The sequence below is a fragment of the Carettochelys insculpta genome, chromosome 11 (genome assembly GCF_033958435.1).
Source record: "Carettochelys insculpta isolate YL-2023 chromosome 11, ASM3395843v1, whole genome shotgun sequence".
NCBI lineage: Eukaryota > Metazoa > Chordata > Testudines > Carettochelyidae > Carettochelys > Carettochelys insculpta.
In genome coordinates, this window is record NC_134147.1 from 32,287,391 (window position 1) to 32,306,866 (window position 19,476).

The 19,476-nt window shown below is 45.2% G+C and overlaps 1 protein-coding gene and 1 long non-coding RNA gene across 2 annotated transcripts; one reads left to right on the top strand and one right to left on the bottom strand.

Moving 5' to 3' along the window:
- Positions 1 to 1,078: 1,078 nt before the first annotated feature.
- CAV3 (caveolin 3) lies at positions 1,079 to 9,989 on the bottom strand. Its single transcript, XM_075005317.1, has 2 exons — positions 9,716 to 9,989; positions 1,079 to 3,532 (listed from the first exon to the last, which is right to left on the bottom strand). Exons 1-2 carry the CDS (start codon positions 9,827 to 9,829, stop codon positions 3,191 to 3,193), a joined length of 456 nt encoding a protein of 151 aa, XP_074861418.1. The 5' UTR covers positions 9,830 to 9,989; the 3' UTR covers positions 1,079 to 3,190.
- Positions 9,990 to 14,835: 4,846 nt separating this feature from the next.
- Positions 14,836 to 19,404, top strand: LOC142019000 (uncharacterized). The gene is made up of 3 exons (XR_012646971.1): positions 14,836 to 14,957; positions 16,072 to 16,161; positions 19,336 to 19,404. It is a non-coding gene; the product is annotated as an uncharacterized LOC142019000 (long non-coding RNA).
- The last annotated feature ends 72 nt before the right edge of the window (positions 19,405 to 19,476 follow it).

The following is a 19,476-nucleotide window of genomic DNA, read 5'->3' on the forward strand; positions in this document are numbered from 1 at the left end:
TATTTCTGAACCTTTATTTATTTGACCTTGGATACCATTCTGCACCATACTCAGCCACTTTGCTGCACTGTCTAGGCTACTGCTATTGTGTGTAGCAGTGCAGGGACAGAGCAGCCTGCACTGAGCCACGCTGTCATCTCCTCCTGTGCATGGTGAGTGGTGGTGGGTGGGCACAAATGGGGAGTGGGTGGACCAATAGCTCTGACTCACCAGCCCCACAAAGTACCAGGTAGCACAGCTGAGCTAGCATGGAAGGGTGGAGATGTAAACTTCACCAGAAAAATAGTCTTCTGCCACTTACTGGCTCCTCAGAGCAAGAGGGAAGCATGGAAGCTTCTGGGACGATGCACCTGTAACCCCAGAGGCACTGAGACCGCTGACACGGAAGAGTGAAATCTGTGCTCTTCAGCCTTAGCTGAGAGCCTGCTGGCTTTTACCTCCTGCTGTAGAGCACACGGACTGTTGGCCTAGTGGTCTCAGTGCCCCTGTGGTTACCCAAACTATTCAGTCCTGACTGGATGTGTCAATAAGCACACAGGAAGGATTTCAATAAATAACTGTATGGCAGAATCCCTGACCCCAAAAGTGTAACTTGTAAGCCGCAGATGAATGGCTTGGCAGCCCATGACAGCTCCCCTGCATCATCGAGACCCTCCACTCTGAAACAGCTGACTTTAGGCCATTGAAAAGCTGAAATGAGATGCCTGACATGAGAGAGAGATTAATAAAAGTAGTAACACGGTTCAAAAACGGCGCATGAGCTCAGATTCAACAGTGTAAGGTCCACATGGGACATACTACTAGCCAGTGCTCTCTGGACGATGACTGCTTGGGCAGTCCCCTAGGGGAGCATCAGATGCCACCCAGCGATTAGCAGAGTGCCCACAGCTGCTAGCATGTTTCTATTGGTGGTGCACAGCCACACATGGCTAGGTGCCCACAGCACACTTTATTCTGCCCATGGATAGAAAAACTAGAGGGAACATGGCTAATAGCCCAAGAACACCACTGTGAAGAGTTGTGTGCAGCTTTTTAGAGTCGAGTTTTGTAATCAGAACAAAACACACACAAACCCCCATCACGTCCCCCTTTTATTGTAACTTTCATTACAGTGAAAGACTTACAAATAGCTTCATAACATGATTGTGTTTCTTGGAGCTATTTCAAAGGATCTCAGGGCCATAAGAATGAACATACAATGTTTCTTTAAGGGTTAACTTGCTCTCCAAACCAACATTGCAATATCTCAACCAGTTCTGCCATTGCTTGGGCCTTTCATTTTTGCACTTGCAATAGATATAATTTGGCTGCTACCTACTAAGCCCTAAGTCAGGGAGTTCGTTACCCAAGAGCGCTCATTTCTGCCTGCTCGCTTTGCATAATTAAAAGTGGGACTGACATTTCTTTACAAATGTCTTCAATAGTGCGTTGTGTGGAACATGCCCACAGGTGTGTTTAGAGTAGCAATATGACTGTTTGGCTCATCTTTCGCTAAGATTTTGCATTATACTTTTCCCAGTCACCACATACTTTTTTCTTGGTTAATCCTTTTAAAGTATTAATATCACTGGCATATTTGGTGCCATTACTTTACAAGTAGAGAACAAATCCCCAAAGTCACTGGAGTAGCACCAGGAGAGGTTTTGGGTCTTAGTAGTCATTGGAGGAGCACCATTGATTTCAGTAGGAATTAGGCACTCACATAACTTTGAGGATCTGGGCCCAAGTACTTATGGGCAGCCCAGGCACTGAACTGAATGGCTGAAAAGTGAGAGAGCTCAAGCTCTGAATACTCAGCAAGGCACTTGAGCACGTGCTTAAAGTTAAGCATATGCCTAACTGTCTAGCTTGATAGTCATGGAATTACTCGCATGCTTTGCGTCCAGAATAATCTTTGTAGGGCATTGAGGGGTTCCTCATTGTCTGATTCATTAAAAAAACAGGCTGCCTAAACTACCTGAGAATACAGTTTAGGAAATAATTTTTATAGGCCAAAACCTCTCTCACCTGAAATATGCAACTTGCATTCAAAACAATCCATTTTATTTTCTTCTTGCTTGCACAGAGATATAGCTGAACTAAATGTAATAAAAGCCAATAGGGTGTTTCACGTTAAACACTTCATGAATGAATTAGGCCCAATGAGCTAAAATTTATTCTTGTTTACATGTGTACAATTGCATTTAGGTTATTGGGGCCCCAAGTAAATGTTAGCTAATTCCTGCTCCACTGTTTACAGTTGTAACTCTAGAGACCATGGAACCAGAATTGATTAGCTAAGCCTAAACAAAGTTAGGGAGGAAAAAAAAATTCCCCAGTTTATTATGAGATCAAATAAGCATATAATGTACAATCTCCCACTTCCTCAACAATAAGGCAAACCCTTTTATGAAAACAAATCTTCTCATTATTGAAGTGAATCGGTCAAATATGTTTGAAGTCACTGAGGTAAATATTAAGAAAAGGTGAAAAGGCCCAACCCTCCACTTTGTAAGTGTAATTTATGCCTTAGAAAAATGTAGGCCAAATGTCTTCAGTTTTTGTGCCTGCACTTGAATCCTAGATATGGATTTTAATACATGCATATTTAATTGCCTGAGTTATGACAAGCATTAGTTAGGGGATCTATATGCCAAGATATGCACTTGCAGCTACAAAAATATAGCCACAAATTGCACCTTAAAAAGCATGTTGAGAAGTCAAAAATTTACCCAGTAAGGTTACCGGGATTTAAAAACTTTGCTTCAATGGAAACACACTCAGGGAAACAAAAGTTTGTCATTTACATCTTCAATCCACCCACTTTTGGCATATTGCAAATTAAAACAAAAAGTGTTTACAACAATCACTATTTGCAGCAATAATAATTACTATATTCCTGGTACTACTCTGAGCTAATGGCTAACGATCCAGACAAAGTTGCCTTGTACCCAAATGTATGCTTGCTTTCTCACTACCGTGTTTGTTACTTAATAAATGCATGTGTTAATCTAAGTTTGTGGTCCATGAAATAATTGCAGAGGAAGTTCTGCTCTCCTTTACATTAGCTTGAATGTGGAGTATCTGCAGAGGCTTCACTGGAGTTACGGCAATAAAACTGAGAGAAGAATATGGTGCACAGTCTTTTAGGAAAATGTTGACAGTGTGATTGTTGTATGAATGCTTCTGCTAGTTTTCTCCACCAATGGCTCTAGGTTTCCTTGCGCAGCGCAACTTTGATGCTGCTTAACACCTTCCCCAGGGCCTCGCACAGTGGGTCGCAGAAGGTGTGGATGCAGAGGGAGTAAATTCGGCTGACACACTGGATTTCAATCACATAGCTTTTGATGCAGGGCACCACTGCCCAGATGTGGCAAAAAGAAATTAAAGCAAAGAGGAAGCCCCAAATGACTGCCAGAGGGACTCCCAACACAACTGAAAGCAGCCGGTAGCACCAGTACTTGCTGACGGTGAAGGTGGTGTAGCTGGTTTTCCATACTCCATCAAAACTGTATGTGCCGGCTGGCTCAGCAATGACATCTTCAAACTCCACCTGGAATGCAGACAAGATAGAGAGTTGGGTTAGGAGGGTGCCACTCACACAGCAGGGCAGGTAGTCATCATACAGTTGGCGAACAGCTTGCCCACCCACTCTATTTATTGGCCAGCTGAGAGCTACAATACCAAGCCATGCCCCCTTTCTAGTAGTGATGAGTCCAAAGAACTGGAGACAATAGAGGGTATGGTGAAGGAAATGAGGGATCTGCTAGACTCTGTAGCCCTTCCAAAATAAAGGGCTGTCTTCAGGCACCAGTGGAAAATGGGTCCTGTGAGGAAAAAGGCCCTGCTCTATACATGCTGCACACCAGCTGGCTCTGGTGCAGCTAGTAATTGTTGCCCCAAAAATCTACCCCACATGAGTGTGGGAAGCCAAAATTAGCTGCAAATTGTTGCACCCTTAGTCAATTCTTCCCTCATCACCACCTGTTTTTCTTACATTGTACAGTGCCCGTTTATGCTGTAACAGGGTCTGCAGCAGAATTGCCCCTTAACATGCTTGTCATGGGGAACCAACATTTTTTGCCTTCTAGGCTGAGGCAGGAGCTACCTCCACATCATGATTTAATTTTGATGACAGTCTTTTTAACCATGAGCTAAGTTTGATGGGTGCGAGGACTCCTGGCACTTTAGACGTGTGGCTATCATTACAAATGCTAATGCTTCACCTACCAAACACAACAATTAGATTTATTTGGTGGTCAGGAAGGGAGCGTGAAGGCAGGTATAAAATCAAGAGCAAAAACACTGGTGTCTGAAACACATTTGCTGCTCCTGGGATGGTTCTTTTTCATGTGGGACTTCATAGCCGAGTAATGAGAACACGTCATAGTCTGTGCCATGAAGAATTGTTAAGGATGTAGCTACATCTTATCCAAGTCCATCTGAGACACTGCCTCTGCCAAAGGGAGTGAGGGAACCCTCTAGGCTCGACTGTGGTGAGATTTCCCCTGCATCCTGCTTCTCCTTGAGTCTGAAATGCCACTGGAGCAGTTGTTGAATGAGGTCTTCACTTCTGAGGCACTCCTGCATGCAGACAATGTAGCAGCTTGTGATGGTGTTCGTGGGGAAAGGAAGAGGCAATTCCATCCCAGGAAATATCAGGACTAAAAACAGGAGGAACACAGCGATGCTGGCTCAGAGAAGGGTAGGGTGTTGTGTACTGATGAGACAAGTTATATCCCGATCCAGCGCTAGGCAGTTCTATGTAGCTGTCCTTATATGTGGCCCTATATGGCCCCTATTAAAATGGAGGATAGATGAGCTCTTCCTATTCCCACTCCTCTTTCCTCTCTGATGCGAACGTGGTGGGTACCAGATACTGCCCTGCTTTTAAACCCAGTGGAGAGTTACCCCATGCCAGGGGACATTCTAATTAGCAGCTGGTTAATGGCCCCTTTTCACTGAGCAGCACAAAGGGGTTGTATCACACGGGAGACACTGACCCACAGTGCTGAGCTGTTTTTTGTGGTCTTTAGTAAGCTAGCTCTTAGTCCTCACATGCCTTGCTTATGCAAGTGATAGAAACAGACAGCAAAACACAAAGCTCCCAATGGGAAGAGGAAGCTACATAAATACCGAATTAAATTAAAGACAATAGCCACTGACATTTGCCAGTCTAAGGTGTTGGACGTTGCACAAGTCCCAAAGACAAGCGCCCTCAGCTGGGGAACTGGTCATGAAGGATTTGACTCTAAGAATGTTGACTCTAAGGATTTGCCTCTAAGGATTTGAGTCTGAGAATGTATCAGGTTGAATTTTCAGCACAACACACAGGAGAGAGGAGGTTACTCAGGAAGGCAGGCTCCAAACATTTATGTCTGTGTCCCCCAGGACCTGCACCACAAAGCTCCCAAGTGCAGCGCCTTGAGCACCCAAGACAGGAAATGTGCTCTGAAACAGTGTACTCATGTGAGAACACACACAAACTATTCCTACCCTTTTATGCCTTCAAGGGCACTGGCGGTCTCTCTACTAGGAGGTGGATTGCACTCAGAAGAAGCCAACAAGCATGCTGCTTGATTGTGTTTTAAATATTCAGAGCTCAAGTAATCAGCTTTACAAACATTGAACTCTACCACAAAATTGAGATATATCCACATTCCTTTCAACATTGACTCCCGGGGACATTGCTGCTACATCGCAGAAGTCTGAGGCAGGGTTTCTTGTTGTTACAAATCCACTGATTTGAGACTAAGCTACCGCCATGAGCAAGCCGATGCTGAACTATTTATAGTGGGCACTGTACCTCTAAGCTGCATTTGTCATTGTACTGTTTGAAAAAATAGTAATCATGGATGATTAAAAACATTTTTCATTTTATTATGAAACCCCTATAAATGTGCTTGCTGACGCTCCCCATTAAAGAACCCCTGGGCATGACTGATCATTAGAGAATGATTTGACATTCAACCTCAGCTCCAATTCACTAAGGTGTTTAAGGACATGTCTAACTTTAAGTACGTGCATAGTCCCACTGAAGTCAACGAGTGACTTCAGTGGCTCCACTTAAGTCCACAGGAACCAGGATTGACTTTGAAACCAGAAAGTACTTAAACATGTGCCTACTTTTAAGCACATAAGAAATCCTGCTCAATTCCTGGTGGGAGCTCCTTTTTCAAGGAACAGCGCTGCAGGTCTTCCTCTCACAAGGGCTGGAATGCCCTTAACAACCTCCATTTGTCCTGTCTGGGTGCACATAGACTCAAGGAGCACAGATGGGGTTCCAACAGAGGTAAGAGATTTATTACTGATGACCCAGAAGTGCCACACATGGTCAACAGCACTGGAGGGAGAGCAAGCCCTACAGCAGGAACTCAAGCCATCTTCCAGTGCACACATGGGGTTACTCAGACCTAACAGGAGTGGAATGCACTGAACACCTAGCTGGACAAGGCTCTACGTTTGTGCACCAGTGCTATATGTTGCCATTCAGTTTGGCTGTTGGTTGCATAGGATACGTATTTATGTGAGTACCTAACTGCTGACTTGAATGTCCTAATATTGATGGGTGTCCCCTAACTTACACATGCTGTCAGTTGACCTCTTCTACACATGAAGAAACTGCATGGCAGCCAACAACAGATATTTCCCTCATTCTTCTGAAAGTGACAGCACAAAACCCTAAGGACATTGCCAAAGAGCTGCAGTTACTCCCACATGCTGGACTTGCCCTTCACACAGTTAAGAGCCTTGGTGATTTGTGAATGGAAATTCAGCTGGACCCAAGGGAAGCATGAGACTCACCTTTATGTCTTCCCCAGTCTCTCCCATGCCCTGTATATACCCCAAATGTGCAAATCCTCCGTGGTGACTGGGAGCTGGAGGGAGCATGGAGGAGCCACACTTCTCCAAATTCCACTGGGCTAGGACCTACATAACTGCATTTTACTGCCCTCATGCAGCAGGTGTTGGCACAGGGCTTCAGTTTCTGAACATAGACCCTTAACGTATAAGTAATTGAATTGAGATTGAAAGGGGTCTTGTACTATTTTCAGCCTGGACATTTCAAAGAGATTCCTTGATGTAAAGCTGATAAAATCCTATCATTTCATCTGCAACAGCCTTCCACCTTTTCACACTGTTTTTCGTTTAGGTACGGAGACACAGCCAACATACATACCAGTCTGGCCTGAGCTCAGCCCCCTATACAGCTGATAGTGAAGTAGCAAATTGCTTCATGCCAGTATGTTGGAGGACATAAAACAGACGGAGGTTTCTGTTACCGAGGCAGCAAATCACTTCAGTAGGGGAAGAACATGAGGTGAAACAGGGAGCAAATGTATTTGAAGATCTCAGCAGAAAAGAAAATATGGTGAAGAGGAATTTATTTGTATTTTGTGAATGGATTTCTCCTAGGAATGCTTCAGAGATGAAGAAATTGGCAAGCCAGGATGTCTCCTCTGATAGCTCTTGCCCTGAGCAGTTTACTTAATAAAATGTGATCATCTGGGGAGTGATGTACTTGGACAGTGTACTAGGAGAGGACGGGGGGGTAGGAAAAAAATGAGTAAGTGCTTTTGACATGTACCATATAAAGGCCAAGGAATGGATAGAGATGGGATGCAGTGACCTGGAACAGATCAATTTTTGCAACCGGGGGCTGCTGGTCCATTCTCTTTGTGTACAAGGTCACCATGCGAAGACATCTTTGTAGTGGGAGCAGAATAGATTCAAAGAATTTTGAGTTCAACTCCAAAGTTTGCATCTCTAAATGTGATCTGCCACCCAAACTGACACCAGTGGCGTGGTTCCAGATTTACACTGTTGGATGTGAGAAGTCAGGTAAGTTAAGATGTCGCTGTCTCCCACTGCTCTCCTCATGATTGAATGCACAAGGCTGTAACCCCTCTCTCTTTCTTTCTTGGTTGCATAATGGCTTGAGGAATATTATATCTACAATAATTTTACTGTGTTACCCTGTGCACATGAAACAGCACGGAGAACATTTCTGCCCTTAGTATGCCATGGCCACTTTCTCAGATTGGGTTTACATCTGGTAGGCTGCAGAAAAAGACTTTGGGGATCACCAGCCATCATCATTCTCACTAGATATGGTGGACATTTAACTCTCACTTACAAGGCTTATGATCAAAAACTGCCTAAATCCATGTGTCCATTGCCAGCTGAGTGCAGTATCTGGACCAATGTATTTACAATTACTAAAAAACCTGATGGTGATGTGCAGAAGACATACAAGAATGCATGTTTGGGGAGGAACATATGGTGGATATAAAATCATTATCCAGTTGTCCCAATCCCATTTTGCCCAGCTTGTTGAATGTCCATTCCACCATGCTAGCTGTTGTGCTTGGTTGCCAATCAGAGAGGTGAGGTTCACAGTTTGAATACTTACTTGGCCTTTGTGTCACCTGTTTTCAAAGGTGTCTCTTTTGATAAATGCACAAACCAAAGATGGGGTGGGCAAAATATGGCTGGCCACCAGCCTCCAGCACAGCGGGAGACTTGGGTAGGCTCTCTGCCTGCTGCATCCCTACACACTGTTCAAAGCAGCCAGCTGCAGGGGCCATGTGTGCTGCTGAGTGCTGCATGCCCAGGGGTAGGACGGGACTTTGTGCACTGCCCTCACCCCAGCACATTCTCACAGCATCCACTGACACCAGCCAATGGGAACTGCTTAGGCCATACCTGTGGTACAGACAATGGGTGGAAACCACCCTCAAGGGGTGCATGGGATCCAAAAATGCACATGGCCCCATGCAGTTGACTGCTTTCAAAGCCTGTCTGAAACCCCATCTGAAACCCCGCTCCTCCTCCATTAATATCATGGAAGAGTGAAGCCCTTGATCACTTACCAAATCTTGGAGTGACCCTCCATCAAAGAGTGGCCCCCTGCTACCAGATCTCCCCTGTTGCCTTTAAGAAATGGTTCAAGTTGCAATTATTTACCTCAGCTGAATTAATGTGATGCTTCAAGGAAACAGAATAATTTAACAGGGCTGTTTCAGTCTTTTCTCTTACTCTCCTGGGACCAAGTTCAGCCTGGATGTAACTCCAGTTAAGAGGCTAGAGTTACACCAAGCCCACACAAAGCCAGAGAGAAGGCCCCTTTGAGTTTCTTGCTCAGCGTCTCTCTTGCTCAGGGCAGACTTGTCTCACCCTCTCAAGTCTGCATGCGGGAGAAACAAGTCTGGTCTAAATAAGACGGCCACAGTGAACACATGCAGCTGCCCCAGCAGCTCCTAGACTGCTCTGAATGGCGTCAAACTGCCGGGAAAGTCAGGGCCATGAATTTTGGCATTTTTTTTTAAGTTTCACTTTAATTCCTTAGAGTGACACACGCTGAGTCTCAGTTTTATATTTGGCTTCTTGCTCACCATGGTTAAGGGGAAAATGCCAGTCAATTTGCAAAGTCCAGCCATAGCAGCTGGAGTGAGCTGTTTCAAAGAATAAAACAATCGCATTCATCAGACAGGAAAGCCACATGAAATCACCTAAGCAGTGTATGTATCTCCCTGGCAATGCAGAGTTTTCTCCTGTATCACATTTTCCAACTACTGCTCTCGATAATTCATCTTTCTCTGGCATATGGACCCGCTATGCCCGACGTTTACCGATTGAAACACACAGCAGAATTTAAGCCTGATAGAAAAGCAAACTACCAATAGATTTCCTGCACTAAAAATGCAGCGATGCTTATAAAAAAATCTCCAAATACCTTTATAACATCTTCATTAATGTGCTTTGGATCTCGGTTCACCAGGTCTATTTCCTTTGTGTGCTGGTCCTTTATTATTATCCTCTCCTCAAGCCCCATTTGCTCTTCTGCCATAGTGTCTCACTAGACGGTGGCACGTCAAAGTCCCAGAACCCTTACTCAGCTGGCAAAACACCTCCAGGGAAAGTTGTGCATTCAGTATCGCCAGCTTTATGCTCTTCTTTGCTACACAAACCCCACCCTGGATACTTGTGAACAGCTGCCTTGCGACAGCTTCAAGACCCTCTGTGAAATCTGCCCGTGGCAAACCTCCAAGCTAAAATTAATATTGCCGCTCACACCAAGGCCTGGAAGTCTTCCTTAAAGGGACACTGGGCTCAGCAGTGCTTTCACATTGGCGAGCCATCGGTTCAAAGGAGTTAGCCTGGAGGAGTCATAGCTTGAAGAAGGGTAATTTTAAAGAAAAAAGAAATTATGTGACAGGTATTATTGGAGGGTTTAGTGGACTGCACTCTGGTGGGGTTTTAGTTCCGGGCGTAGACTAGGGCACGTCAGGGGCTCTGTGGGGTAGCATGTTGGAATAGGCATTCAACATCTATTTCCAGAGGCGACTTGGCCCATCCTACTCCTGCGCAGACAGACTAATGCTGGTGGCTGTGCTAGATGAGTGCAGCGTCAGGGCTGATCAGCACAGCTATGTGCACTGTTGCAGAGGGAGGGGAGTAGAAAGTGAGAGGAAGGTTCCATGAGACTTCTCACCCCCTCGGTAAAGCCAGCCACAAGCTGGACCCTGGCATCGCTCGTTCATCTTTCAGAGTGCCCAGTGGCAACGTGAACCCACCTAGAAACATACAAGGAATGTTATGGACTAGACACTGGCTAGTCTTTGAGTAGGTGTGGAATGTGCTCCCTGAGAATAATTCTTGCATTTCGTGGCATCCCACAAAGGGGTGCAGACAGCTGAAGGCCCTGCAGCCTGCATGCTTGATAAGTGGCTGGGTGACAAAGAGGGTCGGGGAGCAATGCAAAAGCTCTACTTCTAAGGCGGGGTAAGCAAACTTTTCACGTCAGGGCCCACTTTCCATGCCTGAAATTAGGAGCCTCCCCCCACCCCGCAATCTGGCTAATGGTACCCAAACCAATGGAAATTTTGGGTATGCTCATATGAAAAAAAAAACAAAACCTATGAGCATGTGTAAGAAAATGAGTATGTATGTAGGTAGTCTGTCGCGTCCAACAATGACGTCTTGAGCTTGCACAGGCTCATTGGTTGTGGACTTGCATGTGGCTGAGGAGTCCAAGCATTGCACGGCATGGGCGTTCACAGTGAGGGCAAGGGAACTGTCCTGGCTCTGTTGGTGCAGCAGCTGCCGTTGCTTTCTTCCTCTCATGAGCATCAATGAGGTGTACGCGTCGCTGCTCTTCAAAGTTGTCATACACACGTCGTATGAGAGCATGCCAGCCTGTTCGGTCTTTTCCATGCTGCTCTAGCTGATCTGGTTTTAAACCACCATGAGCAATGTTGGCCTTCACGCAGTCTTTATACCTCTTGTGAGGCCTACCTTGATTCCTTTTGCCCTGGGAGAGTCCACTGTAGAGGAGTTGCTTAGGGATTCTTGACTCCTCCATTCATATGACGTGCCCCGTCCAGTGAAGCTGGGCTTTCAGAATCAGCTGGACTTTTAATTAATGCAGAAATGTGAATACATGTACATAGAACAGTAACATATTTCCACACTTTTAGTCAGATGGATGAGCCTGAGACCCAGTGGCCGATCGTGCTGCGTCCCACTTTTGAAATTTCATGCCTGTCCCCTACATTTTGCGAACCCCTGTTCAAAGGCACTGAGCAGCTAACATACTCTTTCTCCTCTGTCTGGTGGAACAAAATGTTTGCCCCATGCTTCCTGAGGCATCCCACTGAAGCTTTGTGGCTTTGCATATCCCTCAATAGAAGTCATCAACTAAGGCCAACACACATAAGAGAACTTCCCTCAACCCCATGAGCAGCATGATGATGAACTATGCTCTATGCTATCCCAGTACCAAGAAGGGTTGTATTTTAAACATCCTTCTAGCTCTCCCATTAAGAATGGCAACAGAAGAAAGCCACAAAAATGATGCATAGTTCAGAGAGCAGGACCAGAGGAGAGGCTGACGCAAATAGAGTTATTTGGAGCCTGTAAGAGAAGTGACACAGGCAAGGTAGATCATGGGCTATAAATATCTCCAAAGAAGCCATATTGTCACAGAACAGCCAAACAAATCCCCCGAGTCTCTTTAAAAGGCAGCCAAAAATATAGTCTCAGGAAAGGAAGTAGGAGTCTTCTATCTTCTTCACATAAAGAAAACTTCAAACAGAAACAAAGCGACAAATCCAGAAGTGCTTGTACTCAGAGATATTTTGCTTCTTAGAAAGTTAGGCAAAGTGCCATCATAACTCTATTCGTCAGGAGTCAATGAACACTTACTGCAGTTAAATATTCACCTCTTTCCTGGGTTCTGGTGACTACAGCTAATGAGTAGGCCTAGTGCTGCCAGTGCTCACCTGCTTTCTCTAGGTTCTGGTGTCTAAGGTAATGAATTTATTTTAAACACAGTGTAAAAAATTTCAATATGAAAAAATATGTTTAAAACAGTTTGAAGAAATTGCATAGTCTATCTAGACACCAACTAGTCATTATTTTCTCCACCACAGACATGTCGTATTGGAAAGATGTGCGTAGAGCATCTACTCCTGTCCTCTACACTGTAAAGCGACATGCTATGGTGTAATAAGCAATGAAAAAAGTTATTTTTAAGTTTTCAATTTTCACTAACAGTGTCAATTTTACCTACATTTGCTATTGTGTAACTCAAGTAAGTGAATGATTCACACTCTCAGGCAAATAGCAATGACCGGCACACAAAGGATTCTCCCTCTAGCTTTATCCCTTGTGTACTCCTTATAACTGAGCAAAGAAGGAGCAAATTGATTGCAAAAACTCCTGCAGAGTCAGGCTGAAAGGTGGTCTTTTTAGACCCTTCTGAGCAGTCCGTGTCATTAGGGATTCATTTGCCTGTTTCATTGGTGGGACCAGTGAACAGATTCAGCAAAGGATCTGTGAAATTTACTATTCAATCAGGATAACAGCAATGTTTCTTTTGCATGGGTTAGCAGAGTTCTAGTGGGGATCCATTCTGTGTACTTCTCCGACAAATGAAGCTAACATCACATCTAAATTTTGCAAAGGAACCTATTAGTGCATAGTTCTAGTCTCTTCGATGGGCCATGCTGGCCATGTTGGGTGTGTGTGTCTATCTCATGGACGAATTATCGTCCCACAGTTGAGACATGTTACAAGATGATGCCAAAACCAACACACTAGTGGAAATGTGAGAGTTCCACAGTCTGTGACTTCTCCCGGGCAATACTTCAGTCAAAGGCATTTGTGTGTGTGTGTGTGTGTGTGTGTGTGTGTGTGTGTACGTACACCATTTGTATCTGCAGGTTGTGTGTGTGGAAGGAGATTTGGAATGTGCTTGGAAGGGGTGTTTTTCAGCAGGTCCACAAAGAGTGAGGAGTGGCAGGTGAAGGGAGAAAGCTATTAATGGCAATAGTTTACAGTCCCTGTCCTGAACATGCCTATGTATAATTGGAAGTGATGGGTCCTGTTACCTACAGACTTGGTTTGGTTCTCACTCTGACTGTACACCTGTCCGACCATTTACACACATGCACAATTAGGTCCCACACTCTCGAGAGGCAAAGGGTCTGATCTGCAAAAGTGCTGAAGAGCTATAGCTGCCACTGAAGTCAGTAAGTGCTGTGGGTGTGCTGCACTTCTCAAAATTGGACCCTGCCTACTGTGCATGTCACCTGATTATCCCTAGCCTGATCTGAACAACTGCTGGTACAAGGCTATGTGACAGCTGCTGTCACTTCCCCTTATAACTTCTGAAACCTTCATCTCTTCGACAATGGAAGCTGAGCAGAGCTGGTGAGCTATTTCACAAGTAGCAGATCCCCACAACAAAGCTGCTGCCTGGCTGGCCTGTTATACTCTAGTGAAGTTAGATAAGATAAATATGGTCCATTCACAAACATAAACCTCAATTTCAACTAGCCTACAGTGAAAAATACAGCTTTATTTCAGTCAGCTGGTTCTACTGAGGTCATAGACGCATAGCCTGGGGTGTTTTCCAACATCAGCTCCCATAGGCCTATGATTTAGTACTGGACACTGTGTTCTGATTTGATAGTCTGTTTAGTTTCTAAGACGGTAGAAAACTCTGCTTCAAAAATCTGCCATGCAGAGAAAGTCTGATTTAGAGCTCATTGCGATAAGCATGTATAGAGAAAGCGGTAGGAAAAAGGAAAGACATATGACTCATTAGAGAAAAGATCATCGCCTAGAGATACAAGCAACTACCAAATAATGAGTCAATTATTTACAATGGAGATTTTACTATGAAAGCAACAAACCACTAACAACTGCAGCCACTTGGAATGGGGCTAAAACATCACAACAGAAAACAAGAAGATGACAAAACCCAACAATCACTCCCATCAGTTTCAATGCCTCCAACACAGAGCCTCCCACAGTACTAACTCCAGATTGCATTCGCTCCTTCCTTGGCTACAAGGTGAGGGGGGCTCTTATAACCATCAGTTCTCCTGGGCACCTTTTGTGTGGTGAAGGACCTGACTGAACTCCAGTCACCTTTTGCTTGCTTGAATTCCAGAGTACTCAGTATTGGTTTTCATATTAAAGTCAATGGAAACACTCCAAGGAGGAAGATACAGTAGGGGCACAACGTTCCTGAGGGTTTGGTGTTCAGAACCTTTATGAATGTTGATTTTCACAAATACAAGGGGCTTGGAATGCTGGGGAAGCAGTGGCTGCTGGCGCTCCCTGCCCTGGTGAGACTGGTAGCTACATACTAGTTCTCCAGAAAATGTCATGTAAGGTCTCTGCTGAAAGCCTGCGTTACACTGATCATTATAATCACTGTGATGTGTGTGCAGATAGTATGTAAGTAGCTGTGTATTGTGTGTCTTTCAACGAAAGTCAGTTTGAATATGCTGATCAAGCTTGCAAACTTGACAAGAAACACAAACTCTGCAGGAAGAAGGATGTCTGGTTTATGACAGCTAAAATAATGAAGCTGGTACATGAAGAAGATGCAAGGAGACACAAACTATCCTTCACCTAGTAATTAAGATGACAAAAGATTACTTCCTGCATTGGAAAGACCTTGGGTAAGCTTTTTGCCCTCGTGAAAGACCCTAGTGCATGTGCTATGACTTTATTTGTTATTTAACACACAGTTTCCAACATTTCTGTGGGCTGTCATTTGACTTTCCGGTGTTTGTTAAATAAACATATACTTTGCTTTCTCTGTGAACTAACCCAAGCACTGTGTGGTAAGCGGAGCTGTGGTCTAAGGCAGGGGTAAGTAAATTTTTTACTTTGGGCCCCACTTTTCATTGCTGCCATTATTAGCAGGATCCCCCAACATGTCTAATGCAATCCAAGCTGATGGAAATTTCAGTTATGTTCATATGAAAAAGAAGTGTTTTGGCATATTCAAGAAAATAAGTTTGTAGAATGTAAAAACTTTATTAACTAGTGTATAAATGTGAACACACAGACAAAAAACAGTAACATATTTCTACATTTTAATGAGATGGATTAGCTTGAGACACAGCAGCCGATTGTGCTGCGTCTCCCTCTTTCAAAATGTCATGCCTCCCCAAGGTGTCCCACCCCCACCCCCACGCTTTGCTCACTCCTAGTCTAAGTTATAACTGGTAAGCTGTAGTGCCCCGTTCCTTTGGGAACAGCAGGTCTGCTAGTCCTGTGGGAAGGCTGTGGGTTTGAGGCTGCACACTCCAGGAAGATACTTGGATAACTCAGAGATTGGCATGTACCTATCACTAACTTGCAGAGGGACTGTGGAGGGCTGCAGTGGGGGGAGCTTGTTTGCCTGCAGCTAGTGGAGTCAGGACACTGACACCTGCCAGGCACACCGAAAGTTTCTTCACATGAAGGGCAGTTGGTAGGAAGGTGCCTCACAGTCCTGGATGCCTCTGGGAAATATCATAGATGCCTGATCCTTCTCTCTTCCATCCTAAACTCTCTAGGCCTGGGCAGGGGTATGAAGTTCCAAGAAATTCCGGGAGCTGATGTGTCTTAGGCAAGGGTATACGAGATTTAGAGTGAAAGGCTCCTACACCAGCTGTCAGTGTCTGGAGCTCTGCCCTCTGTTCCCTGGAGGCCCCCCAGGATTACGGCCTAAACTGAAGATCCCCACCTGAGTGAGGGGAGATGGGATCTGTGACTGTGTCATTTTCTTCACTATTTCCTCTATAGGGAGAGTAGAAAAATGATGAACTTCGTGTACCCAGTGCCCTCACAGGGCTTGCATGGATCGTCGACTCAGTGGAGTGCCTGCCATGACAGGTGAGAAAGGGGAGATGGTGCTGTGAAGATGGTTGACCGTCCTTTCCATGTGGGAGTGGGAGATGTGTACAGAAAGGTTTCCCTTTGCAGGCAGATAGATCTTGGGGGAATGACCAGGCTCACTGCCACCTCCTTTGAACTGCTCACCAAGCTCTGACTCCTCATCTCTGTATTAAGGGTCTGTTTGTTAACAGATCAAGTATGTACAAAGCTCAGGAGAGTAAAGAGGCTTGCAAAGCATCAGATATAGGAAGGAAGAGAGAGACGATCCTACATCCCTGACGTTGGGATAGTTCAGGTAAGGAATGGCTCTGGGCCCAGACTTTTTCAAAGCTATGAGCAGAACTGGAGTCAGCAAGTACATCGTCAAATGGTTCCTCAGCAGTGGAACATGCTGCTCTGTTTGCGCAAAGCTTGTCATTATTTCAGAGCATTCCAAGCACAGCTGAGCACCGACATCCACCTCCAAGCAGGAATTCTCTTGTGCCCGTCTATAGACAGTCTACCATAGGCTTCATTCCGCAACCTGAGGCAAATCCAGCAGAGCTCCACCTGCAAGCTAAGCCTCTGTTTGTTTGATGCCTGTGATGAATTGTGCCGGCTACCCAGTTTTTTGGCTGCAAAGAACTGCCAGCAAAACTGCCATAGGCACAGAACTGAGAGTGAAATTCTTAAAAGGTAGGTAGGAAATCAGAGATGCAAAACAAGAAATTATACATTAGACACACAGTTGACTGCTGAAGTGCAGCCAATTCTGGGAGGGAAGGAAGCAGCTTTTAACCTGTAGTAAATCAGCTCTATCCAGGACAGACCGTGATGCATAACTTATCCACAGGAAGCTATTTTTGCCTTGCTCTGGGGAGTGGGGGACACACAATTCCTAGTGCAATCAGTTATTTCACTCCAGAGCCCTTGCAGCAGAGCTGATCGCTGAAAATGTCTGAGCAACATAAATCTCATGGAAGAGCAATGCTTGTCTGGCAGGGATCCAGGGAGTGGGCAGTGAAATTAGGAAACACAGCTGTTCCCAGCAATACCATCTCCTGACAGATGGAGAAAGGAGTCATCTGGGATATTTTCCCCACTAGCAAACTTGCCTTTGCCATGGAGCAATAATAACCTGAAGGGTTCTGCTTCGGTTACTGAAGACAGTAAATGCACTAGGTGGTTGATTGGAGAGGAAAGAAGGCACAGGGCTGGTTTGAAGACGCTGTGGTCCACTAGCAGACCAGAAAGTATTCTGACTGACTCAGCCTGAATGCCTTTAGGAGCAATGGGGATGAATGAGTGCCAGAGCAGGGGCTGTAACATAGTTTGAAAGGGCGCAGCACACGCTCTCCCCTCCTTTGGCTTTGCCCTCCCCTCCCCTGCTCCCTCTGGATGTCTACTGGCAGTAGTCATTCCCTGTCTTTACCCTCCAGAAGACTTAACACCCTTCCCACCTGCCCCAATTCACAGACACAGACAGCTCTCACTGAATCTCCCCCACCTGCCCGGATCCACACACAGACACAAACAGCTCTCACTGAAGTTAGCGGAAGTTACTCAGTTAGATTCCTGCCGCCTCACGGACTCCAGGTGTGATGTTGGGCAAATCGCTTTCTCTGTGCCTCAGTTCTCTCTCTGAAAGCAAGGGCTAATAAAATGCCTTCCCTCACAGGGCAGGGTGAGGATAAATCTGCTGGTGTTTATGAGCACCTGAGTTTACGAAGTGGGGATGTATAACTGCTGCTGGACCCCCCTGGGGTGGAAGGGTTAATATGGGGAGCTAGAAGCACTCCTGAAAGACTTCCTGAAGACCAGCCATAATCTAGAGCTGAATGTGTTTCTCCTTTGTCCCTACCCTCCAAGTTGTCACAATCCAATTCCACTGGCCACACATTCCTGAGCTCCAAAGGCACCAGCTTACCAGCCTTCTGTTACCCGCTCCTGCCAACTTCCAAAATGGCTATTCATCGTCCATGCAATTATCTGCAACACACTAAGCAATGAAAACTGGAGGTGGGGTGGGGTGGATATGTTACTGAATGTAATATAACCGTAAATTAAATGTTGTAGAAGTTGTCATGGAGTGGACTTGTCTGGCATGGGAGGCCATAATGGAGGGTGATACTTGGTGATAGACAGCTGTATCAGCCTAAGGGCCCTGCTATATATCGTAAGTCCGATGTACAGCACAGGACACAACGCTTAGGTATGCTGCATGCAGGCCTATTCTATACATATCTAGCACCTTCCAACTATTACACTATTGCATGACATTTTATACTGTATGGATCTACTACATATGCTATCCATACCCACTTCCTGTGTTGTGTGCTACCATCTTGGGTCATTGAAATTCTCCCTGTCCTGCAATGTGGAATAACAAAGATTTCCTATAAAAATGATGACCTCAAACATTGGCTTCCTTTTCAACACCAGCAAGCTGAGAAACTGCTCAAAAGGATCAGCTGAGGAGGACCCCCTCAGAGGGGAACCCTCTGGTGATACACAACTGGTGTAACCGACTGTGTGATATCTGTTCCCCTCCACCCTTTATGATGGGCATGTTGGGGGCAAGATGGCACCCTGCCAAGAGCAGGGCTAAGTGCATTGTGCTCTGACAGCTCCTCTGCCTTAGGCTGCTCTACATTACACTGAGGGCTGTTTTGGCTTGGAGCTGTGTTTCTTCCCCCTCAGCCCAATAGGTGGGACTGATAGTCCAGGTCTGTGGGGCAAGTTTTCTTTTTTAAAATATGAATGTTTAGCATAACCCCCCCTCCACCACCACTCCTTAGTTATTGCTACAGACCTTGGACATTTTTTTTCTCCTTGTTCTCTTCAGTCCTTAAACCCCAAATTAAATATGGACTGAAAGCCAGGAAAAGTTTAGGTTACCCAGAAGAGACTGATGCGAAGAAGACTAATTCCCTCATGTGCCGTATGAATCAGTCTCTCATGAAAAACAATCTGTCCTTCCAAAGAATTACTTCTACTTTGAATCAACAATGCCACCTCCCACTGCCTGTCATTTCAGGGAGAGAAATCACTCCTTCAAAAGGCCAATCTCACCCCAGCCATAAGGTCATTTTCTCTGATCCATTTGTCTGTTAGGGCAGCTGATTAGAATGAATAGGTCTACACCAGAGAGACCAGAGCTGTTTCTGAGTATTTCTCATTCTTTTCTTTCAGCATTCTCTGGGGAAGGGTGTGGATGCATGCAGGTGTGGAAATATGAGCTAATTTCCAACTCCCACTTCTGCTGGTGCTATTTATGGGTCACGTCTGGGATGCTGACACACAGAACAAACAGCAACAAGTAGGACTCATGAG